The sequence below is a fragment of the Oxyura jamaicensis genome, chromosome 20, assembly GCF_011077185.1.
Source record: "Oxyura jamaicensis isolate SHBP4307 breed ruddy duck chromosome 20, BPBGC_Ojam_1.0, whole genome shotgun sequence".
NCBI lineage: Eukaryota > Metazoa > Chordata > Aves > Anseriformes > Anatidae > Oxyura > Oxyura jamaicensis.
Window position 1 is genome coordinate 6965644 of NC_048912.1, and position 24870 is coordinate 6990513.

Genomic DNA, 24870 nt, shown 5'->3' on the forward strand with positions numbered 1-24870 from the left:
CCAAGGAGGTCACCGTCCCTGGGGGTGTTCAAGGAAAGGTTGGACGTGGTGCTTAGGGACATGGGTTACTGGGTGATAGTGGTGGCAGGGGCACGGTTGGACCAGACGATCTCCGAGCCCCTCTCCAACCCTACGGACTCCCTGACTCCGACACACGGGCAGCGGCCTCCACGGGCCGGGCCCCGCCTGCCGCCGCGGGGTCGCAGGTCGCGACGGGGCGGCGGGCAGGGCGGCCGGGTCACGTGACGGCGCCAAGATGGCGGCGCCGTGGTTGCGGCGCGGCGGCGGCCGCTGAGGGCGGAGGCGCGGCGCAGCTCCCGGGCGGCCCCGGCCCCGCCGCCATGCAGCCCCCGGGCCGCGAGCAGGACGCCCGCACCAAGAGCATGTTCGTGTCGCGGGCCCTCGAGAAGATCCTGGCGGAGAAGGAGGCCAAGCGGCCCCCGCACGGGCAGCTGCGGAGAGCCTGCCAGGTGGCGCTGGGTGAGTCCGCCCCCGCCGGGCCGGGAGCCGCCGCCGCTGCCCGGCCCGGTCCTTCCCGGCCCTGCTCGGGCTGTCAGGGCACGTCCCGGCGGGTACAGCCCTGCGGCCCCGGCCCAGGGCTCGGGAGGGGCGGGCAGCGCCGGTGCGAGGCGGGCAGCCCAGGCGCTGCCTGCATTCGGGGTCTGTGAAGCAGGAGGGGCGCGGGGCTGCCCCGCCGGGATTCAGCTGGAGGAAATCAGTTCTGAACGTTTCGGGTGGGACACGGGGTGGTGGAGGGGCCCTTCCTGCTGTCCCGGGCCTGGTAGTCCTCCGACACCTCCTGTCTGACTCATGGACGGGCTGAAAACTTGGGGCGGCTGCATACGGTGTGCTGTCTTGCACAACTGAGGCACTTTCTGCAAACTTCGTAGGCTGGTCTTCAGATCTGCAAATCCGTCCTTTCACAGCGTAGGACTAGGTGTTAAAGTTGTGAAAGCAGATGGAATGATGTGCAGGGGAAAAACTAGGTAAAGCAGTACGGCTCTTACAGGTAGAGTTCTCTGTGGCCTTTCTTATTCTACAGCACAGGTATCACAGTTTCACCTGGTTTGCACCAATATTTTTCCTTTAATTTGAGTGTATTTACTGTACGTAGAAAACTGAAACAGGAGAGACTGGCTGTGTGAGTAAGGATGCTGAGCAGGGGCAAGTCTTGTCAAATGTATTATGGAAGAAAGCAAACTTGAAAAATAGCCATTGTTTTTATCTTTCTACCCACAGTCCTTACCTTGAAGAAATCTGAAGGTGCTAACTACCTAGTGGTAACTACGTAGAAGCTTATTTCTTTATTATCATTTAAAACTGACATTGTGAACAACAGAGACTACTTTTGCTACTTCCCTTTCCTGACTTCCCACCAACATCGACCCAACCCATTTACAGGACTGGAAACCTGCTTGTCTGCTACATAAATACTTTTTGAGAAAGGGAACTTTCCTGAAAGATGAGTAGGAAGGCCTTTGTTTACTAGCGCATCAAAGGCTGTGATGTGAGGGGAGAAGTATTATGCAATAGCCGCTTACTGACATTTGTATGGCATTTAATGACATTTGGATTATGGCTGTTTTACCTCTCAGTTTTTTAAGGTACGGTATGTTTGATGTCAGTTAATGCTTGTGGCGATAGGTATAAATGTTGTTAATCATGCTGAAAAAATAGTCTGTGTACTACTTGACTGGACTAAAGCAGAGGTCAGCATGAATAGATAACCTTCTGTTGCCCAACTCTCCTACACTAGTAGGGCCTTGATTACTGTACTAAAGGCTCGCTGTTATATTTGGTAAATGTTACATCATTTGAAGTTGACAATGTGAATACAGTTCCTTACATTCAAGTGTGCTTTTTATTTTTAAACTTTATTCTGTATAGAATAAGCTCTTTTCTACTCAAAAAACTGTTTTACTTTGTGTAAGCTTAATTAAGCTTATACTTGGTTAAATAAAATTGAGTTTAATTTCAAAAGTGTTAGCTTAATTATCAAGCCCTGTGCTGTAGTAAATATGCTAGGGAATGTGGGAAGAACATTTATTGCAGTTCAAACAATTCAGGCCAGACTTCTTAATCTACACAAATTTTTATGCAAAAAAGAAGCTGCAGTGTTTTCAATAATAGTAAAGTCCAGTTATCTTTTAATAATTAAATCTGAGTACAATTAATTCAATTTGAGAGAAATGTAAAGTTAAGTGTATGGACCCGGTGACTGTGTCATACGTTGTCTTTTATTTTTCCATGTCATATTTCAAATAATGCCTCTCTACCTATGACTAAATTCCATTTGCTATGCTGTCTTCTTCATACAACGGTCTCTTTAATGGAGCCTTGAGCTATCATATCTTTTATAAAGCAGTCAGCATGGCACGGGTCACAAGTAAATTCTCGCTCTAAATAGAGAGGAACTGGTGTATTCTGGAACTACCTAATCTACGTAACCTGCTGCTATTTCCACAGCTTCTGCTGTGGTGTTACTGGAGCAGTGTTTCTGTTAATTACACATGCTTTAAATTTTTGTTTGGTGAGACAGAGGAATATATTTCTAACTATGGGAATCATGCTCCTGTTTTCTCTTTTATTAGTTTATATTGTGTTTCACTGCTGAGAACTTATTTAAGTTACCACTGAAAATTGCTGTTGTTCTTATTTAGGAAATACAGGTGATATTTAATTCTAAACTGCTGTTGCCCTGTTCTTCCATTCCCAATGTGTGTTTTACTGGGGCAGTAGTCTGCAGTTTTGGACTGCAAAATACCTTCATGACTTTGTAGAAATGAGAAGTATTGTAGGCTCAAGTGGGGTATAAACTTGGGAAGGGTGAAAGGAGTGCTTATTCACTGCTGAACTGTACAGGGCTTGTTAGCTTGCACTGTTGGCCCAAAGCAATGATAGATGTCTCCTTGGAAGTGGGTTTGGTAACAAAGCCATTTCTCAGTTATTTTAAAAAAACTAACTTTCTTGCTCTGTCCATCCCCCTCTTGAAATATACAGGGTAAGTGTTGAGCAAGCAGAGTTGAATGGATTCCTTCATTCAGCCTCTTGCTTCATCAGGAGGTGTAATAGTTGTATCCAGTGCTCTTAGTGCCAGTAAACCCCAGGAGAGGTGAGGAGAAATAAAGTTTTTAAACAGAGAAGCTGTTCTGCTCTGCTTTAGAAAACTGCTATTTTTAAGAAAACTGGTTTTAAACAGACAGCCGGTGTATTGTATATAAATAGCTGCCTAATAAGCACTTCTGTGGAGCTCTGGGCATACACGGTTCTTAGCAAGTCTGCTGAAACAGTCTGTATCCTGAAGAATTTCCAGTGGAATACAGGCAGCGCGTATCATAGCAGTTCGTAGGGGTGAAATGCTAATTGTGTGCCTGGGTCTCTCAAACAAAGACTCTCAGAACTATTAATCTTACCCTACTAGGGCTGTTCTTAATGACATAGTATGCAGCCAGCCTGGTTCTGTGACATTTGATTGCCTAGGCACTTCCACGTACATACCTTGGAGCTTTGTAAGCAACAGAATTTGTTTAGTTTGTTAATTAATTTTAAAAATAATCTCTTCAGCCATGCCTTTGCTTAGGAATCTATATGTGTATTTGTCTCTTGATAGAAATGACAAATGGCTGAAGTGAGTTTGTTTCTTGGTTTAGTAAAGCCCCTTGGCTGGCGTGCTTAGGGAGTGCTGGCGCGAAGCGAGATCTTGCTTCACTGTGGCAGCCTCCTGTAAAGGGCTCTCTCTACAGAGGGATAGAATCAATAAACATAGGATGTCTTTTTGCATGTTTGCTTTTTGTTTTAAATTTAAGGCAGCCTGGAATTAGGCAATGCAGTGGACTGTACAAAAAAAAAAAAAAAAAAAAAAAAAACTTTTTCTGTTTCTGCTGTTCCATGTGTTTGCATTGGCATTGCTCTCCGGTGTTCTCACAGGCTCTGGAATGACATTGCTCGTGTCCTTGTGCTAACAAACTGCTGCTCTCTGCACAGGAACTGGTTTGCTTCCACTGGGATGAACCTGACCATTCATTAGCACAGGGTGCATCCAACTGCACCACAGCAATTGTCCTTCCTGTTAGTACCTAGTTTTCACTATATGCAGATTTAAGCTGTGTAATACAGATCAGGAGTTGCTTTTGGCATGTGCTTCATGCCAAATGCTTTCATTGTGGCAAGAAGCTCTGGAAGAAAGGGCTGCATGGCCTGGCTGGCTGCTCCAGCTGTGCTGGCTGGTGGCAGCACCAAAAGGCTTGCACTGAGAGGGCAGCACGTGTGGTGCGTAGAGCTGAAGATGCTGCTGGTTGAAGTAGATGGATGCGTGCCTCTGCGGTCTGCCCTTCAAAGTACCAGGTAGCTGTAGTACCCCAAGCACCAAGAGCAGTGTCAGCAGTGCCCTGTGATGGCCAGAAGCTGACCCATGTTGGGACTGCTCCGCTCGCAGGAGGAAGGGGCACAGCCACAGATCAGAAGCATGGTGGTGGCAGAGGGCTGCTGCAGGCTGGCTCTGCCTGGGCTAGGCTTGGTGAGTGCCTCACGGTAACAGACTTCAGTTAGGCAACCGTTTGTTTCACTGGCTTTCAGTGGTCAGACCACCAAATGAGCTCTTCAAATGTGGAGATTTCCAAACGATTTTGATGCAATCAGTAGTAGGGGCATGCCTGTAACTTGTTTTTGTCATTTCACTTATTTTCTGCCAGCATTATTTATTAAAATGCTATTGTGATGCAGACACTTTTATGCTGCTTTGGAAAACCCTTTATATAATATAATTGTGGGGGGCTTCATCAAAACTTGGTTAGATTGTTTTTTAATTTATGGAGGGTTTTGGAAAGTAAAATCATCATTGCTTTAATATGGGGCACTATTCTTATATTTTTTTTTCTAGTGCAAGATCTCAAGGTATATTAGATTCCTATCTCAGTGAAGGTATTATTGCAATATTAAACCTAAGATGGGCCTAGATCATGCTTCCTTAGGGCTAAAACCTTCATAAAACTTACATTTAAAACATTTTTTGCTATGCTGATTTGCTAGTTAACAGTATGGGGGGAAGGTGATTAGTTTGAAAGAAAAAAAAATCTTTCAGTTGTGGGTACTGGTGGGGAAAACACCTTACTTGGCTACTCTGTAAACATGGAATTGAGTACTTAGGTTATTCTCAGCTATAGATGCTAATAATGAAACCTGTTTGTGTAGTATTAAATTTTACAAAACAACCTTTTATTTTCTTGGGTGGGCTCATTGTTCCATGTTTTTAGTGTAGTTTGATTTATTTATTTATTTATTTATTTGGTATAAACAACTTAATCTCTAGTTGAGGAATTTTTATTTTGGAGAAAATGCAGTCATCTCAACCCCACCCCAGGCTGCCCTCCCAACAAGCTCGCCCTGTGCGTCCCCCAGGACAGCGCAGCAGAGTGAAGGTAGTGCCTGTTGCCGTCAGTTCTCCTGCCGGCAGCTGAGTGCCTACAGAAGGAAGGATGCCGAAACCCAACTGACCCAAGGTTTGGGAGTTAATGGCACTTTTTAGAGCCCAATTTAGTGGCAGATGTGAGCAGGAGCAAATCTAGCTTAAGCAGCTGCAATGCTTATAGCTCAGGAGCTGAGAAAAGGGGAGGGATAGGCAGAAGTGACTTTTTTTTTTTTTTAAGTGAATAGCTTGTTTTAGGCATGCTTGTTTGCATGATTGACTTAATTAGAAAACAGTGGCCTTCTAAACAGAGCCATGACCCTTGGTGGGTCTCTGACTCCTCAGTTTTGCTGTTTTCTCTTCTTCCATCAAATTTGGAGTGATAACGTTCATTTGGTTCTACTTGCATCCTTCATTGCTAATGGGTGTCATTCTGCTTCTTTCCTGACCGTGTTGGCCTTCGTTAATGAGAGAATATGTCAGACAGAGTAGAAAGTCCAAGTCCTAGCTGTAGTGGCTTGTACTACCGTTTTTAGTTATATGGGTTTCCTTGGCCTTTTACTTCCGTTTTCTCTGTAAAACAGGAATAGTAGTGCTACAAAACTGGCATATTCTGCAAGGATTGAGTCTTGTAATGTTCCTTGAACAAAAGGGCTGTGCAAAACCTTACAATACGTATCTGTTGCAGTTCTTATACATTAATATGTTTTGTGTGTTGATGCTTTTGAGATGAAAGAGGTCACAGGCAGCACTGAAGTCACCTAACTCAGCACAGACCAAAACGGGTGTCTTGCCAGGGCTGTGGAGAGCCAGCACTGAGCGATCGATCAGTTTCCAATCACTGCAGCTTAAACAAGTTTTGTAGGTATGGTAACTTGCAGGGGCGTGAGGTTGGATGGCAGGGACAGGATTCCACGTGGTATTACAAATGTGTGTAGCTGTGCACCCTTGCGGTCTGTGCTCTGTTTGATTTGTGTCTGGTGTAATACAGTCATCATGGTGATGCATTAGAAATCCTAAAAAAAAAAAAAAAAAAAAAAAAAAAAAAAAAAAAACCATGCTAGCATCTTAAAGATTTGCTGGTGTTTGTAATAGAAACGAGGGATGCATTTTTTCCTGTATTTACTCTTACAAAAAGCTCCCCAAAACTGTAAGTTCAAAAAGAAGGAGGGGGAAAAAAAAAAAAAAAAGCTGCTGGCAAGATGCCAGTGTCCATTTAATATTCCTTATCTCTGAGTAAGAGTTTGCTTATTCAGTTGGTGTCATATTGTAAGGTTTGTGAGAAACGAACTAACCAGCATTGTAGTTAACAGGAAGCTCCGATGCATTGAACTAATGGTTCCTGCAGCGGCTTAAAGGCTTCCTCAAACCTGAGCTCTCTGTGATGTAGGGTTACCCCAAAAGAAAAATTATACTTGGGTTATTAGTTTCTTTGTTTGTTTGATTGTTTGTTTTTAAATTATTAAGAATATTTAGAAAAAAAAAAAGCTTTTTCCTGTAAAAGTTGAGAGCCATGCCTTGCCATAAATTTTGTAATTGTCTACGGTCTCTGGCCTGGGACACTGAAGAAGTTACAGGAGAGGAGTAGCTAATAGTGAAGTGGAATGGTTTGAAACAGCTTTGCTTTATTATGCTTTCCATATTTGTGGTGGTATCAATAACATCTTAGGTGTTAACTTCTGAATTTTTCTTTCTTCCAGATGAAATAAAAACTGAGCTGGAAAAGCAAAGGTAAATTATTAATTGCTGTAATTTGCAAGAAAACAGCAGGTTGAATAATTTGGTAGTGGAAATGTAAGAGTACGTTCAAGTGATTGCAATGAACTTGTGAATATCCAGCTACTTACCTTTCTGCTGTAAGCGTGATCTGGCCTATGTGTCCCAGTTACACAATGTCTGTGGCTCTGGGTGCTCAAGCCATAACTGCCTTCTGAATTTCACTATGAAATAATTGCAAAACTTCTAAAAGGTGCTAATTTTTCACTTCCTGTTACTGTGCTTAATATAGCCTGATAGAATACCTACTGTTCCTTACAGTTTTCTGGGTTTGGTGGTATATGATCCTAATTACATACATCAAGAACACCAATTTCAATATTACTTATATTTAAATATTTTTTTAATTTACATTTATGTAATTAAATTACTTAAACTTAAAAAAAAATATTTTAGAACAACACTTTTAAAAATCATAGCATGGTGCTAGGAAATGAGCCCCCCAATTTTTTTTTTTTTTTTTAATCTTTTTTCATAGAGGTTCTGTTTAAGTAATTCAGAATAACTTTGGAAATCTTATCATTAAGCTATTCTCCAGTATTACTGGTAGTGGGACAGTGCTGGAGTGTAGTGGGGGAAGAGAGAAGCTGAAAAATATACGGAAGAGGTCAGATGCAATGTACGAAAATGTAAAGCTGTTTTAATGTGATTTTAAAGAAAATTGAACTTTCTTTAGGAAGTATGCATAAGAGAATACCTTACGCTTTTATGCTTCTGTATACTATTCAGCTTTAATCAGAAAAGAGAGGATGGATAGCTTGCTGTGATATACATATTTAGAAGAATTAACAGCTCTTCTCCTCTGACCTAGAGAAGGCACTGTTGCTCCACCAAAAGCAAACTTCATTGAAGCAGATAAGTACTTCCTTCCATTTGAGCTGGCCTGCCAGTCAAAGTCACCACGCATTGTCAGTACTTCCCTGGATTGTTTACAGGTAAGCCTCAATTTGGACAGTGAAATGGAGTAACATGCAGTTACAAAAACCCTGCATGCTGTTGGCATTCTTGGAGTGCAGAAGTAATATAATCCTGAGAACATGCAGTTATGCAGATATCCTCTACGATGCATAAACCATGCAGAATAGGTTATCATCAGACTTGGCTCAAAGTGCATCTTGTGAAAGCAGGAAATGCACGTGTTGTTCTGTAGTGAAACAAACATTCATTGAAGCTCATGGGTGCTTGCTTTATTCTGTAAGGATCCCTCATCTGTGTTGCTTTGAAAGGACTATTTACCATGGTGTCCCTTGTGATGCTGATGTGACGGGAAGTCAGACTTTGGGATGGTTCTACCTTGTTCCTACTTAGATACTTAGAGAAAAAACAAATGTGACTTGACCTTAGCTAACTTCTTGGACAGAGCTTTCCTATAGTGAGTAGGTACAAAGAGTGGCAATAAAAGGTTTTGTCTGGTTGTGGTAGGAAGAAATGTTCTGAGTGGCAGAGGAATGTGTATTGGTTATTAAATCCAGTCTTGTCCACATGTATGAACAAGCCTATCGAAGGTGATAATTTTTACGTTAAAGTTGGTTATGTGAGGTATGCTGCCTATGCCCCCATCCCCCTTCTTATGTTGTACTTTACTGTGTTTTACTAAACAGTATGTGACTGTCTGAATCGAAGAAGTAACCTGCATTCTTTTGACCTAGAAACTCATTGCATATGGACATATCACCGGCAATGCCCCAGATAGCGGAGCTCCTGGAAAACGACTGATTGACCGAATAGTTGATACAATTTGCAATTGCTTTCAGGGTCCTCAAACAGATGAAGGAGTACAACTGCAGATAATTAAGGTATTTTATTTGGCATATTTTGGCATGATTTTAATTTGCTATTTTTGTCTCTGATTTTGTAACTGGGAAAAAAATAAATGTGAAATGCTGCTTAGGACCCAGTTTCTCAGTTTTTTACAACATTAGCTATGTTGCTGAATTTAGGGAGGCTATCACAGGGTCAAAATTGATATGTGAAATAAATTTTCTTTTGGTGAAGTGGAACATAATGGAATAGTATGTAAACTTTGGTCCTGGAATGACCCATGGCCTGGAAATTCTATCTTGTAGAAATAGGACAGCTTGGTGTTCATCTTCTAGGTTGGTAATGCCCACATTCATTAGGTCAGTGAATTGCTAACACACTTCTACTATCATGCTGGGGAACTTTCACTTAGGCACTGGAAATGTAACTCAGTATCATGGACTGTTGCTCTAGTCTGTCTGCTCTCTTGTCCATTTCTTCAGACAGCTACAGTTCATCTTCTCAACAAGTCATGGGAGCACCAGTAGTGTGTGATCTGATTCTGATATCTACGTAAGCTAGTGTAGCTGAGATTAGAAATTGGTGAACTTTTTAGTAACCTAATTTGATAACATTTTAGGCCAACTGGCCCTTTTACAGAAATGCAGCTATAAACCATAATAGTACCTGTTTAGAGGAGGAATTTCTCTCTCACTGGAAAACTAATTCTGATAAAAAACACTTTAACAGGTCAGGAGAGAACAAAGATATATCTAAGTTCTGTTAAATTTTCTTTTACTTGAAATGTGGTTTCAGAAAACTAGTATTTCTTTATAAAGAAGTCTTACAAAAAGATGTGTGTTTCATAACAAAACCACTGATTTTTATGGAACACCTGCATGAAGTATATTGCCTCAGTTCTGTTGTTTTATGGAATTTTTCAGGCTCTCCTCACTGCAGTAACATCTCCGTATATAGAAATTCACGAAGGAACAGTTCTTCAAACAGTTAGAACCTGTTACAACATCTATCTGGCCAGTAAAAATCTTATTAACCAGACGACCGCCAAAGCTACACTTACACAGATGCTAAATGTCATTTTTACACGGATGGAAAATCAATCTGTATGTACCTATTACTTCTGCTTCTATCAAACACCTAGGCTTGACAAATGAACAGAATATTTTTTTGTATAGGTTTGTCATTGTGGTTAGATACCTATTGATTTGAAATTTAAAACAACTGTAAAATCCTGCGGTGAAGCATATCGAAGTTACAGAACTTGACGAATCAGTTAAAAATAACACATGAAACTTATTGCTGATAACAAGGTTTCACATTGTATTTTTTGCTGAACAGCTTTGAACAAACAAATGATGAATTGCTTTTAAAATGAACTTGATACCAGAGTGGCTAAGCTAAAGCAAGTGTTCCTGAATGGAGCATGCGAGTGATGGTATCTTCATTGTTGTTTTTTTTTCCTCATTAGCACATGAATACTCACGGGAACATTGGTTACCATAGGCATTTATTTTTCCTTATCATGTTTTCTGCCTTACATTAACTTTATTGTAATGCTTTCTCAAGGTACAAGAATCCAGAGACACAGAAAAAACAAATCAGCAAAAATCCCAGTCTCCTGCAACTCAAGCGGTGACCAGGTCTCCAAAGATTGGTCAGTTAAAGCACAACCATCAGGAAGGCAAATGTGTTGCTCCTTTAAGTGTGGAATTAACTAATGGTGAGCCTGAGAGAACAGAATATGGAAACCTGAAGGCAGGGCAGGATCTGATTCCTTCAGCATCAGGTGAATGAGTACTGCTTTTGGTTACGTTTCTATTGGAAATTGTTCTCTTACGTTATTTATGGGAGAAATGATTGGGGTTATTGGCTGAAATCATATTTGCATCTTCTTGGTAGCTATTGAGAGTATACAGGCCATTATTACATATTGCCTACAACATGATAATCATTAAAGAAAAGGTCTATGTTTGCCCTAGAATTCTAGTAAAACTATGCATAGTTTATGTATATAGAATTATACTTTATAAGAATTTGACTTGATTAGTTAGGTAAAAGGGAAGGAAAGTAGAGAGGATAATCATGGTATACCTGAGGTGACAGAATTACTTTGATAATTGAAGTGTCATGGTGAAAAATAATGTATATTATGAAGACGTATCATATCCTTATACTGTATCCAGTTTAGAAAGTATATGAAAGAATAAAAAAATTCTGACAATTGATAAATACAAATGACAAAACTACTGCATTAAAAATATCAGTGCTTTGATTTAAATTAAGGAAATAAAATAAATGGGTACTTTTATGTGGCCTCTTGAAAAAGGTTTTAAATGAGAGGTAGTGAAGAAGATCTACTACTTTTAACCCTTCTGCCTCTGTCCTCTTCTTTGTCTTCTTCCTAAACAAAATTACAAAATTCAAAAACTATCTCTGTTTCATCAGACAAAACGACTGATGGAGGAAAGGAAATGGTTAAAGGCATCTTGGAAGATGTAGTCGAGTCAGCTGTGAAAGGTAGTGAAATCTTCTGAAGTAAAATAGATGCATGCACATTGCAAAACTTAATTCCTCTCATTATAAAAGCATACTTTTTTGTTATCATTACTAAGTATTGTATAAAGAACACCTACTAAAGCAGTAAGAACAGTCTTTCATTGTCTTAACAGGATTGCTCTTTTGCTTATAACTGAAAAATCCTTCTAGTTTATTAGTACTGCTTCTGTCTCAATCAGTTGTAGAGCTTCACAAATGTCATGGGACGAGCTCAGTGGGTGATTACAATTGTATTTTTCTTTTTCTCCTTTAGTGGCTGAAGAGAAACAGGTAACAGAAATGGTTAAGGCTCTACCTGCAGTAGAAACTGCAGATACTGCTCTTTCTGTCTCTAGTAACGAAAATGTACAAACAAACGGGATTCCAGATGATGGACAATCTGTTTCCTCTACTGATAACCTGGTAAATAACTTCACCGGATGCCTGTGTATGGATAGAAAAGATTTTTTTTTTTTTTTTCACACCAGCTAATACAGTGGGATTTTGGGGAGGGAAGGAACAGAAGCTTTAATGTGTATGTCCTTCTTAGGTTTAAAAGGGAAGCGGCGACTCCAGCTTAGGTAGATGTTGAAAATAACTGTTCTAAAATTTATTGTTAATTGTATTTTAATGTTGGAGGGAAGAGGGAAAGGCAGTCAACATGTGTTCAAAAAAAAAAAAAAGATCCAGGTAACTTGTTTTCCCATTTAGGGTTTCATTTATGCCTTCTCAAGTGTACTTTTTTTTTTAAAAAAAAGTACCTATTTCTCAGAAGAGCTCTAGAATCTTCCCAATTGCTTTTTTCCTTTGTTTCACTGAGGATTTAATGTTTTATTTCTTGCTCTTTAGGAAACAGATGTATCTGGACATCAAGCTGCTGCCAAATTTTCCCATGTCCTACAAAAGGATGCCTTCCTTGTGTTTAGGTCACTGTGCAAGCTCTCCATGAAACCACTCGGTGATGGACCACCAGATCCCAAGTAATGAGATTGTATTCATTACATTCTCCTCTCTAGATAGCTTTTGGAGACAGAGGGAGTGCAGTTAAGTAGTTGCTGTATACTAAAGCAGGTATTCAGAATTCATCCGTCAGGCCTTTGTTTCAGTTAGCTGGATGAATCTAAGATTGAAACTTGCTTCATATTATTAGAAATGTAATACTTGAGGGATTATTTTCTGTGTGATTGGTTTGTTAACCATATCAGTTAAAGTGGCCTTAACTAGAGTATTTGCAAAGGGTTTCATTTTTCTGAGGGGAGTGGTGTTGAGAGGGAATCCTTTTTAATAGGATTGAATTGCGAGTATCTGTTATCCTAGTCCAAGTTGTTAATATGCCTGGAAAATTTTTAAATGAAGATCGTAGCTGTTAATCAGCCTTCAAGTGATGTTGGATTTTTTTTTCCCTTTTGAAATGGCTTAAAATAGCAGTTGTGTTTTCTTGATGTGGATGAAGTACACAGGTATATATTCAGAGATACAATAACTCTTTAATGTTGAATCTTTTTCTAGATCCCATGAACTGCGTTCTAAGATAGTGTCTCTTCAGCTTCTTCTCTCAGTACTGCAGAATGCTGGTCCAGTTTTCAGGACACATGAAATGTTCATCAATGCAATAAAGCAATACCTTTGTGTAGCATTATCTAAGAATGGAGTCTCATCTGTTCCTGATGTATTTGAGCTCTCTCTTGCCATCTTTCTCACGCTTCTCTCAAATTTTAAGACCCATTTAAAAATGCAGATCGAGGTGAGAAACTTTTATCATCTTAATGATGCTCTAGTTCTCAAATAAGGATACTGCCATGATAAAAATCCAATGGGAACTTAGAAATTAATGTCTTAGTTTTGTTGGCTTAGTAAACTAGTAAATTACTAGAATATTTGAATTCTAGTATGTAAGAGAATGATTTTCAAGAGAAATTACTGAGTAGAAATGAATTCACACACTTGATGTAGTTCCAACAAGTTTCAGATCGAGTCCTTTACTGCATTTATTTTGCAGGTGTTCTTCAAAGAGATCTTCTTGAATATTCTAGAGACTTCTTCAAGCTCATTTGAACACAAATGGATGGTGATTCAGACTTTAACTAGAATTTGTGCAGGTATTTCTATTGTGAAAAGCAGATGCTTCCTCTGGCAGCAGAGGAAAATTATTTTGAAGACAAATGCTACATAGTGTTTAAGAAATTCTGTGAAAATTAATTTGATCCCATTGGGTTAAATGTCTGTGTTAATCCCCACTGCCTGCTCAAACTGCCTGGTCCCTTTTAAAAATGCTGTTACGCTGAACTCTAATGCTTGCACTTTCATTTATTTTCTAGATGCCCAGTGTGTAGTGGATATTTATGTTAACTATGACTGTGATTTAAACGCTGCTAATATATTTGAACGCCTTGTAAATGATTTGTCCAAAATCGCCCAGGGGCGAAGTGGGCATGAATTGGGAATGACACCTTTGCAGGTAAGAATAACCCTTTTGAAGATCAGGTACAGATTTTGTTTTTCACAAATGATATCTCAACATTATTGATATTTCCAGTGGTTTGCATGGTTTGTAATCTACTGATGTTACTTATTAGTTAGCTGCATTAGATAAGTTACAATTGGATGATGAAACAATATGATTGATTTACTTGGATTTACTGTGTTATGTTTTCATTGTGATACTGAACTTGTTCTAGGTGCTTTGGCTGGCCTGCCAAGGGGCGAGAATCAAATGAGCCACCTTCTGCTTTACCCAGTGACTTTCCTCCTGAGACTTATGCCCCAGCAGTACCTTCATCTTGAGTGTACCTTGTTCCTTTGATTAGAATTGCATCAGTACTTGCTGGATTTTTTTTTTTTTCTGCGTTCCTTTAACCAGAAAGTAGAAGCAATACCAAGAGACTCTAGCTTCAGTGTTTGAATAAGACTGTTTACTGAACAGCTGAAGTAGTGAGACACTTGTTTGTGGAGAGATCTATAGATGCTACAGACTTGCTGGATGTTCTTAATGATTCATACAACAACAGAGCTGTGTAGAGAATTGGTGTATATCATCCTTTGGTTGTACTTACTAGTTGGCAGTAGACCATCTGCAGAAGCAGCTGGAATGTGGTGTTAGTCTTGTTAGGGTTGCTTTTGACCTGGATGTATCCAGCCTAAATAATCGAGGGACAGAAATTGACTTGCTGTAGTCAGTTGGTCTTTCCCTCACTGATAAACTTACTAAGATGTGAATGATGTGGTGTAATGCATCCTAAAACTGTCATATATGTGTATGTATTACTTTTTGTTTTTCATTGTTGTTGGACGTTTTTAGGAACTAAGCCTGAGGAAAAAAGGACTTGAATGTTTGGTTTCTATTTTAAAATGTATGGTAGAATGGAGCAAAGACCTTTATGTGAACCCCAATCATCAGGCCAGCTTGGGTAAGATTGTTTATTTGTTAAGTAAGTTTGTCCCTGTGTTTCCCTATGGTTTGGAAGTTACTCAGCAGCGTAGATGTTATGTTTTTGCATGACAAATTGTTTATACAAGTAAAATATTTTTACAGATGGTTATTAGTGATGTTGCAGTAACTGATTCTTTGAATGTCTGGTTCAAATAACCAGATTCTGTTTTAAGGCTATTAGCCAGGCCATTGTCAACACTAGAAGAGCTGATTTATGTAGAACAAGAAATGTGTCAAATCTTGCAGTTGTGAGGTTAAAGTGCAAGTTTTCTCCATAGGTGCTGATGCTCTTTCCTTTTGCTGAACTATTTTAGAATTGCATCCGTATAGCTTATTCCTGTAGTGTAGACTGTCAAAAAGTAAACCTACTCAAATAAGAATTTTGGCTCATAAACGTCTAGCAGAAGTTTTTCTGACTAAATGTTTTTTTTGCTGAACAGGATGACTTAAGTCTCTCCATGTTTATAAATAGGTTCGTACAAAGCATCTGAACAGGAGATGGCTGAAGGGAAATGCCTTGAGAGTGGAGGGAGACGGAGTAGCGTCAGTTCCTTGGACTCCACGGTGTCATCAGGAGTTGGAAGTGTTGGTACCCAGACCTCTGTCCCAGATGACCCTGAGCAATTTGAAGTCATCAAACAACAAAAGGAAATAATTGAACATGGGATAGAGCTGTAAGTTCAGTCTGACAAGAAAATAAAAACTTGCTAGTTAAGAGATGATACGTACAACCTTATTGTTTCTTCTGGTCTTAGTCACACATGCAGGGACACTAACTAGTTGATTTTAATCTGGAAGGCTTTTGCCTACTGCTGTCAAAAGCTAACACTGGAGGCTGTCGTGGTTAAAAAGGAATCCAGTGAAATCTTGGGTGGAGTGGGGTGTGGTTTCATAGCTTTCCTTTGTGCTGGTTCAGCCACACAAGAGAGGAAAGTGTGTATATATACACCTAGATAGAAACAGATCTGAGCGGACAGGTGTAATGTTGTCTTCCAGCTCTTAAACTATTTGTTGTCTAATATCGAAGTAGTTGTAATTAAATCATTTTTCCAGCAATGGTTTATTTCTGTTTCATTTATTTGGAGATCTTTGCCTATAAATGTTATGAACAGTGAAATTTTTAATGTTTCATGGAAATTCTCCAGTTTCGGGTAGTTCAATGGGTCAGTTTTTAATGGTAGCAATAACTTAAAACCTTATTAGCAACTGAATATACCTTATGAGATACAGCCTATTGCATGATACAGCTCGTGTATTTATTGCATGTTCTTTGTCCTTTTTCTAACTTTGAAAAAGACAAAAATGCAAGTCAGTGTTTGGTTTAGAAGAGCTCTTTAAAACTAAAACTTTATTGGTGGGGATGTTTTCAATTGTATGTATCACCTTTCTCCCTGTTTTTGTGACTAGGTTTAACAAAAAACCAAAGAGAGGAATACAATATCTCCAGGAGCAGGGAATGCTTGGTACTACAGCAGAGGACATTGCACAGTTTCTGCACCAAGAAGAACGTCTCTGTTCTGTAAGACTATGGGCAACATAAGATAATTCATAATGTTTTAACAGGAATACTCTTGCCCCTGTCATCGTCTGATATTTGTGTATGCACTCAGAGTTCGTATTTAATTAAAAGATAACTAGAAACTAAGGGCTCTAATGAATATACTTAATTCCAATGCTGCTTCCTCTTTGCTTGTTGTCCCAGGCTTTTTAGTAAAGTAATTGTGTTTACAATAAAGCACTGAAGGGGTCCCCATAAACAGGAACACACGGCTTTATATATATCTACGTTAGCAGTATCTTGCCAGCAAAGGAATATCATGTGCTGCAGTGGCAAAGCATTCTCCACTGCATGTGAAACTGGGTGCAATTCACCTTGCCTTGGCCCTCCAGTAGTGCAGAATTCACCATGGGGAATGAGGGAAGCAAGAATATGCAAGCTAAATCCATTTTCTACTGAGACTGGTTTCTTGTCATCCTTGTAACGGTTACTCTGCCTGCTTAGTGAAGTCTTACAAAACTCACTGGTGTGCAACTCCTGTACTCTAAACTTTATTGCGAAGCTGGCAGTTGGGTTACACAGTAATAACTGTCTCTTGTGTTTTTTAGACTCAAGTAGGGGAATTTCTTGGGGAAAGCAACAAGTTTAACAAGGAAGTGATGTATGCCTATGTAGACCAGCTTGATTTCTGTGGGAAAGACTTTGTCTCTGCTCTACGTATATTTCTGGAAGGCTTCCGGCTGCCAGGTGAAGCCCAGAAGATTGATAGATTAATGGAGAAGTTTGCTGCTAGATATATTGAATGCAACCAACGGTAAATCAAAACATTTGTGTTGGCTAAGTATCTGAAAAATGGCTGTCTTGTTCATGGCCCTTAGCCATAAGGTGTAACACCCACTCTTACCGGGTCAGGTATTTCTACAGGTCTGTGTGGGAGAGCAGTTCTCATTACTTATATTGGTGCAGAACATCTTCACCAGCTAGGTAAATGTATAAAAAGTGTATGGATGGCAGCATTTCATTAGGTTCCAAATACTTGCTAGAAGGAATTATTGGAAGAGGGAAGTCCTAAGTATGTTAAATTGTGTTAACTATTCTGGTCTTTGATAAATGTGGGTTAGTCAAGATTAAACAAAAGCAATGAGCAATAGTAACTGCTAAAACTAAGAATACATGGCTTAAATAACTGATAAGATATTACATATGTTTTTGCTTGCAATTAAGTGCTGAATAAAGATTGTATGTCCTGTAAACTCCTGTATGTCAGTTGACATCAAGGAGACAGTGTTTTTGCTTGTAATGCAGTAACTAGCACTGATGTTTTGCTAGGTGTTCAGGCTTTATAGATTCCCATTCTGTAGTCCTGTTGGTGTATCACTGGGTCTGGTTTTGTATAATTCTTGATGAAACCCTGGGAGTGAAAAATAGGCTGTTCCTTAGCTTTTGTATGGTGACCTAAAGAAGGATAAAATACTTTTGGGAGTGTGTTTGAAAGTCCCCTAGTCATCATTTGTATCCAGCTTTGCAAAGATGTTGCTTTTATATTTTAGGATGCAAATAAAAATGAAAAAATATTTGGGACTTCGTGCATTTCTGAAGACTAACTTGAGTCTATGATCTATTTAAATACGTATTGCTTCTGGGTATTTTTCTTGCATGTTGAAATAGAGGTAATGGATAGAGGAATTAAGCCTCTTAATAACCTGTTTTGTTTTTCCCTCTTTCATAGGCAAACGCTTTTTGCTAGTGCTGACACTGCCTATGTTTTGGCATACTCTATTATAATGCTGACTACAGACTTGCACAGTCCACAGGTAAAAACTAAAAACAAACAAAAACAGACTTTTAAAAGTTCAGATTTCCTTGGAACTTGGCATGCAAAATCTGATACCTTGATTCTTTTTTTTACAGGTAAAGAATAAAATGACAAAGGAACAATACATTAAAATGAATCGAGGGATCAATGACAGTAAAGACCTTCCAGTAGAGTATTTATCCACGATCTATGAAGAAATAGAAGGAAAGAAAATTGCTATGAAAGAGACAAAAGAATACGCAATTACAACCAAGAGTAGTAAACCAAGTAAGAAGGAACTAGAAACTGGAATGACCACAGTATTCTGAACTATTGCATTAACTTTCAGGATGGCATAGTGGAGTTCAGAGCCCTTTTGAAAAAACTTTGTGTAATAAATAAATTAAATTTAGAATGCTGATATCTATATCTGGAACGAAACTGTCTCAGTTATTGATTAATGCAGCTACTTCTATGATGGAAACAGCTGTGTGAGTGCATCCAGCACCATTGCAGAGAGGCACTAGAAACTGTAATGTTTTTTTAATGGAAATGTGAGGGAAGTGGTAAAATAACTGAAGGTGGTAGCGCTTGCTTTGCTAATTAGCAAAATGTTAGACAGCAGGTAAACTTTTGTTTCCTTATCAGTAGCATGGCATAGTTCAAAGGCACGTAAATGTCACAGTCTTGTTATGTCGCATTGTGATAATGTTTGAAAGAGACTTATACATGTAGTGTACTTGTAGAAACCATTATCTCCAGTTGTACTCTGTGCTTCCTCAGGATAGTGGCTATTCATTTAATTCTATTTAGTGAATTCTGAATCTTCAGCATAGTGCTTTTCTGGTGTTTTTGTGCCACTTGCAAGATTCGTAGATCAGAACAGGAACAGAATTTATCTTCTTGAAAAGTGAAGTTGCAATCTTTAGTGTAAGGGTAAAGAAACACAGTTAGTAATTTGTTCTTTGAATTGGTGATAGCCAGTTTTGTACTGAGCATGTTAGCCTAAGCAATGAAGCATTTTCCATCCATTTTTATAAGTGGAGTGACTTGACTTAATAGAGTATGCTTCTCTGATTTCCAATGATTAGGTCACAACACATGGCATATAATAAAGTGCTGAATTAGTTGCATTGTGTAGAATGGAGTCTTCAGTTGGCATGTGGGTTTTAGGGCTAGAGCTCCTTGCTTGTGACCTATGAAAGCTTCCTGAATTCTAACACTTGTGGAGGATACATTTGGATTCTGTTTGGAACATCTTCATTTAATTTTTGTGATACTCAGTAAGAAGATGTGGATTGTGCTGTTACAAAAACAAACCAATGCATCTGTGTGGTGTTTCCCTTAGGTGTAGCTAATGAGAAGCAGCGGAGGCTGTTGTACAACTTGGAGATGGAACAAATGGCTAAAACTGCTAAAGCTCTCATGGAGGCAGTAAGCCATGCAAAGGCTCCTTTTACTAGTGCCACTCATCTGGACCATGTCAGGCCCATGTTCAAAGTGAGTGTGTGAAATTCACCGTGTATCTTCATTGCTCAGAGTTTCAAGCATGGAAAAAAATGGGGAAATGACTTTGAGAGAATTTAACAGGTGGACTTTATTTTGGAAATATTTGGTCCATGTTGTGCAGTGTTTTGGGCTAAAATCTTAGCAAATTCCTGAACTTTGTTTCTTCCTTTCTTTAGCTTGTATGGACTCCATTGCTGGCCGCTTACAGTGTTGGTTTGCAGAACTGTGATGACACAGAAGTTGCATCCCTTTGTTTGGAAGGAATACGATGTGCAATTCGAATAGCCTGTATCTTCGGAATGCAGGTTTGTGTGAGACTGAGCATGGGGACTGCTAATGTATGCAGTGTAGGTTCTGGGAGGGAGATAGAGGAACAGAATGAGGAATTGCAAATAACTTGCACAGAGAAAAACAAAACTCACATACGTTGATGAAATGGTCAAATAAAACAGCACCATCTCTTTTTAGTTTAAGATGTTTAAATGTTAAAGCTTTTCTCAAATTCTGCTTGCCTTTTATTGCCAAGTCCTGTTAAGAGCATTTGCCAGCTTGCCTACTGTTTTCATTCTGCTGAAAAGTACTCTAATATAGTCACTGACTATGCAGGAGAAAATTGCATTGCATTGCTGAAGAAGTATCCTTCTCTAGCTCTTCAGAGACTTGATTACAATGACTTGTTTCTCTGTCTCATAGCTTGAACGAGATGCTTATGTACAGGCCCTTGCTCGGTTTTCCTTGTTGACCGCCAGTTCCAGTATTACAGAAATGAAACAGAAGAACATAGATACCATTAAGACACTTATTACTGTCGCTCACACAGATGGCAACTATCTCGGGAACTCTTGGCATGAGGTAAAAATTTGAATAACTTAAGTAGTACAACTGCATTGTCCTTTGAAAACTTGTAGGATTTTGCTCTTCTGATTTGCTCATTACTTTCAGTCTTTAGTAAGTGCATCTACCTCCCAGGATGTGTCAGAACTCTGCTTGAAATAGCAATGCAAGTGCATTATTTTTGTTTATTTTTTTAAAAAAAAGGAGGGGGGAGAACACAATTTTTTTGGCAGGCTCTCTGCACGCTGCGTGACCAGTATTGTAATGTTTATAGGTACATTTGATATGGAATTAAAACCACACTGAAACTACATTTGACTTCATGGAATCCTGCACAGAAATTATTACCTTCTTGTTCGTATAAACAAAACCACTCCAGCTCACAGCTCCAGACTTCTCTGTGCAGTGGTTGGGAACATCTACACCACAATTGAGTGAAGAATTGTGGCCAGAATAATTTAGTGAGTGACAGGCAAGGATAATCTATCAGGATCATATATATGTTCATAAAGCATGTTTTCCAAAAACTCTTCAATCAGATATAAATGTGTGATGCTGCTAAAAGGGTCATTCCTGCTGCTTTGTTTTTTCTGGCACTAGTCTTTGGCTGTATGGTGATAGGAGCCAAAAGGGACTCTAGCTGACAAGTCACTTGGACCTGGTTTAAAGTACACCCCTACAAATGCTTGTGCCAGTCAAAGGGATGTTACAGTGGGGGCATGAGGAAAGAAGAAAAGGTCCCTTCTGTGCCTATAGCAAGGCACAGCTGTGGCATTTTTACTACGTGCACTGAACATCATGGCGCAGTGGCAGCTGCAATGATGCAATCTTTTCATCTCTGGAGTTGTGAAGCTGTTCTTAGTTTTGAAAGTTGGTGGTGTAATAAAAGTAATAAAATGGTCTCTTCTGATAGTTAGAGATCCAAGTTAGATTTCTTGATACTGTTGATTTGTTCTGCTAGTTTGGGAATGATTCATGGCAGCTGGTGGTAGGGAATGAATCATTCAATGCAACTTTATTTCCAGTTGTATTAGTAATGTTGTTTCAGTTACATCAGAACTGTTAAAGTTGTCCAAGTTGTTTTAAAGGTTAGACAATCTGGAGAGTGTTAGGAATAAATGTATGATATTCAAAAACAGTGTTTAAATATCTTTGTTTTCAGATCTTGAAATGTATTAGCCAGCTGGAACTAGCACAACTTATAGGAACTGGAGTGAAAACTCGGTATTTATCTGGCGCTGGGCGTGAAAGGGAAGGAAGCATTAAAGGCTATGCATCTGGAGGGGAAGAGTTTATGGGCCTGGGATTAGGTAAGGTGATTAATCTTGGACTTCATGAAGATACATAAATAAATGAAGTATGATGGCTGAGAAAGTTCAATGTTGTAAGATAACAAAATATTTTTACATGCGTCCAGTGGAAATTATATTAGGATTAATGGAACTTAAACAAAAAGCAGTTTATACTTAAAGATGTTTTAATAAGTACCAAATACATTCCTATTTTAATGACTTCAATTGTGCTAAGCTATTTAACAAAACTCAAGATCTAGGTGTTGGAATGTGATGTTGTCAAAGCTGTTTTGCCATACAAATGAAGTCATTGTTTTCATACCAGTGTTATCTGTTCTTCCTTTTTATGCTCTGTTTAGAAGTAAAAACATAAATTATCTTTATCAGTCATTGTAATGTTCCTAATTGTTTTCTCCAAATAAATTCCTTATCTCTTTGTTTTGGGCATGCTGTTTTATCAGTTCCAATCTTAGTAACAGCACTGCATCTTAATTAACATGATGGCCAAGACACAATGCCCTCATTAAAAAAGTGCCTCTTAGAGCTTTTGAATTTTGTCATAATCTGACACAGATCAGGCAAAGGCACCATGTTCTCCATATAAATTTGTAAGGTAATTGGATGCAGTAGTTGCTTATCTTTGTTTACTTGTATAAAGTTAAGGTTACTATAAGGTCATGATTTCATAATGCTAAGAACTGATTTCTATTGGCTGTTATTGCAGGTAACCTTGTTGGAAGTGGAGCTGATAAACGGCATATGGCAAGCATTCAAGAGTCAGTGGGAGAGACCAGTTCACAGAGTGTAGTGGTAGCAGTAGACAGGTACTTAGAATCTGATCTTGTTCTGGGGAAAATGTGGCTTGAAGTTACTGACTATCCTCGCATTATTTGCAGACTGTCAGGGACTTCTGTTCTTGAAGCCTATTTCTAGCGTCAGAAAAAGGCTGATACTGTCTGTGTAATTTGTGCTGCATGCATCCTGTGTATGTGGATTTCCCCCTGCCAGATTTGTCCTGAAGTGGACTTGTATCTGAAATGACGATATGTCCTTATTCTATTAAATCATGCAGTTTTCTTTGGTCTTGTGAACCTCAGTGTTTCATCATTTCTTTAGTTGTTCTTCTGCAGCTTTTCATCCATTAATAACTGTATTCTTGTCCAAATCATTATCTTGCTCATCTGTCTCTCTAAAATGTTGTATAAAGAGATGCTTCTATCACAAACGGTAGGTTGGAAGGGGAATTAATTGCATTCGGGCTTGTAGTATTTATTCTAACATGATGTGTACGTACTACATCATAGGTTTGGGAACATTCTACGCTTACCAGTGATTTATGTGGATCACAGTCAGTGATTTTAACATCTCATGACTGTGAACAGCTAAAGGGGAAGAAGGGACAATAGACGTAAGGATCCATAGTTTTGTGGCTGTTTTGACAGCCACAACTTAAAGTACTCTTGAACCATGTAAAGAGCAAGCGGGTGGTTGGCATCCAGCAGAGTCTTGCAGCAAAGTTCTCCTAATGTGTCTTCACTCCCTCAATGCTATTTAACGTATTATCAACCAAATGAGAGTTCCTGTGCTACTTGTACTGAACAAAAATATGAGCCTGTACCTATTTCCTGCTGTGAAATGCTTCTTCCTGGAAGAAGCATAGCAGACTGTGACTTGGAGCAGGGAAGAGCCTTCTTAGACTTAAGAAAGGGACATGAGCCGCTACCAAAGATTGAAACAGTTGCAGAGGTTACGGCGTTGAGGGTTGTGAACTACCTCCAGGATATATACTGACAGCACTGAGATGTGATTAACTCTTGTGGATGTGCAGCTAAATCTGCAACACATTTATTTCCTTCACAGGATATTTACAGGATCGACTAGACTGGATGGAAACGCGATAGGTATGTGTGCTGACTGTGTGGTGGGTTACAGGAATTCTTGCAGTGTAACTTCCTGAATTTACAGTAGTGTTTTAATGTTCAGTTGACTTTGTCAGATGGCTGTGTGCTGTTTCTATGGATGAGCTGGCTTCCCCACACCATCCACGCATGTTCAGTCTGCAGAAGATAGTGGAGATATCCTATTACAACATGAATCGCATTAGGTTGCAGTGGTCAAGGATTTGGCAAGTGATTGGAGATCACTTCAACAAGGTATTTTTTAAAATCAAATTAAAGAACGTGTGAATGTGGCAGGACTTGTTTAATTAGTTTTTTCTTCTAATGTTCTTGAGTGGTGTAGGTTGTGATGTAAAAATAAAAAATAAAACACATTAAAGGCACAAACTTCTCAGCAGTTGATCTGGAGTAATCCTAACAATGTTTAATTAGACAACCAGATTCTAGCACAAAAAGTGAAAAAAACAGAAACATTTACAGGGTATAAACAGACATGAAAAAGTTTGAGAATGATCTGTAATCACTTCATTTTATGATTTTATGTTTATACTTCATATACTCCATTGTCTTATCCTTCTGATCAAATTCCAAGTTAGCTTTCCTCTAAAGTATGTGTGGATAATCCTGAAACAACGAAGTTATTTTCCTTAGGTAGTTGGACCATGTGTTTTTCTAACTGATTTTTTTTTGAGTGTCTAGCTGTGTTTTCTCATGCTACTGTTGCATACAAAATCCATGGAGCTACTTAGATGTCTCAAATGACTGAGACAGCTCCCTATTTTCTAAATATCTGAAAACTAGAAGGTGCTTGAAATTCTCAGTGGACTGACCATGAAACTTGAATGATAGATACATTACTGGCTAATGTATTACTTCTGTAAGTGCTTGAAAATTTGTATTTCTTCTAGGTTGGATGTAACCCTAATGAAGATGTTGCCATCTTTGCAGTAGACTCATTAAGGCAGCTGTCCATGAAATTTCTTGAGAAGGGAGAGTTAGCCAACTTCCGGTTCCAGAAAGACTTCTTAAGGCCTTTTGAGCATATTATGAAGAAAAACAGGTGTGATGGTATTTGGTAGCTTGTTTTATTTCCACTTTGTGTGGGTTGAATTGTCTTGTAAGTGGAAATGGTAGTTGA

At 39.1% G+C, this 24870-nt stretch overlaps 1 protein-coding gene across 1 annotated transcript in view; it reads left to right on the plus strand.

Moving 5' to 3' along the window:
* Positions 1–228: 228 nt before the first annotated feature.
* Positions 229–24870, plus strand: part of ARFGEF2 (ADP ribosylation factor guanine nucleotide exchange factor 2) — a 35706-nt gene continuing 11064 nt past the window's right edge. Inside the window, exons 1-26 of the mRNA XM_035343713.1 lie at positions 229–480; positions 7105–7135; positions 7992–8115; positions 8830–8976; positions 9865–10044; positions 10508–10727; positions 11387–11458; positions 11751–11899; positions 12326–12456; positions 12986–13220; positions 13476–13575; positions 13795–13934; positions 14775–14883; positions 15379–15580; positions 16314–16425; positions 17013–17218; positions 18134–18218; positions 18316–18487; positions 19548–19699; positions 19885–20013; positions 20402–20560; positions 21705–21852; positions 22559–22658; positions 23695–23735; positions 23818–23987; positions 24641–24792. Coding sequence (XP_035199604.1) covers positions 342–480; positions 7105–7135; positions 7992–8115; positions 8830–8976; positions 9865–10044; positions 10508–10727; positions 11387–11458; positions 11751–11899; positions 12326–12456; positions 12986–13220; positions 13476–13575; positions 13795–13934; positions 14775–14883; positions 15379–15580; positions 16314–16425; positions 17013–17218; positions 18134–18218; positions 18316–18487; positions 19548–19699; positions 19885–20013; positions 20402–20560; positions 21705–21852; positions 22559–22658; positions 23695–23735; positions 23818–23987; positions 24641–24792 — 3605 coding nt within the window. The 5' untranslated portion in view covers positions 229–341. The remainder of the gene's footprint in view (positions 481–7104; positions 7136–7991; positions 8116–8829; positions 8977–9864; positions 10045–10507; positions 10728–11386; positions 11459–11750; positions 11900–12325; positions 12457–12985; positions 13221–13475; positions 13576–13794; positions 13935–14774; positions 14884–15378; positions 15581–16313; positions 16426–17012; positions 17219–18133; positions 18219–18315; positions 18488–19547; positions 19700–19884; positions 20014–20401; positions 20561–21704; positions 21853–22558; positions 22659–23694; positions 23736–23817; positions 23988–24640; positions 24793–24870) is intronic.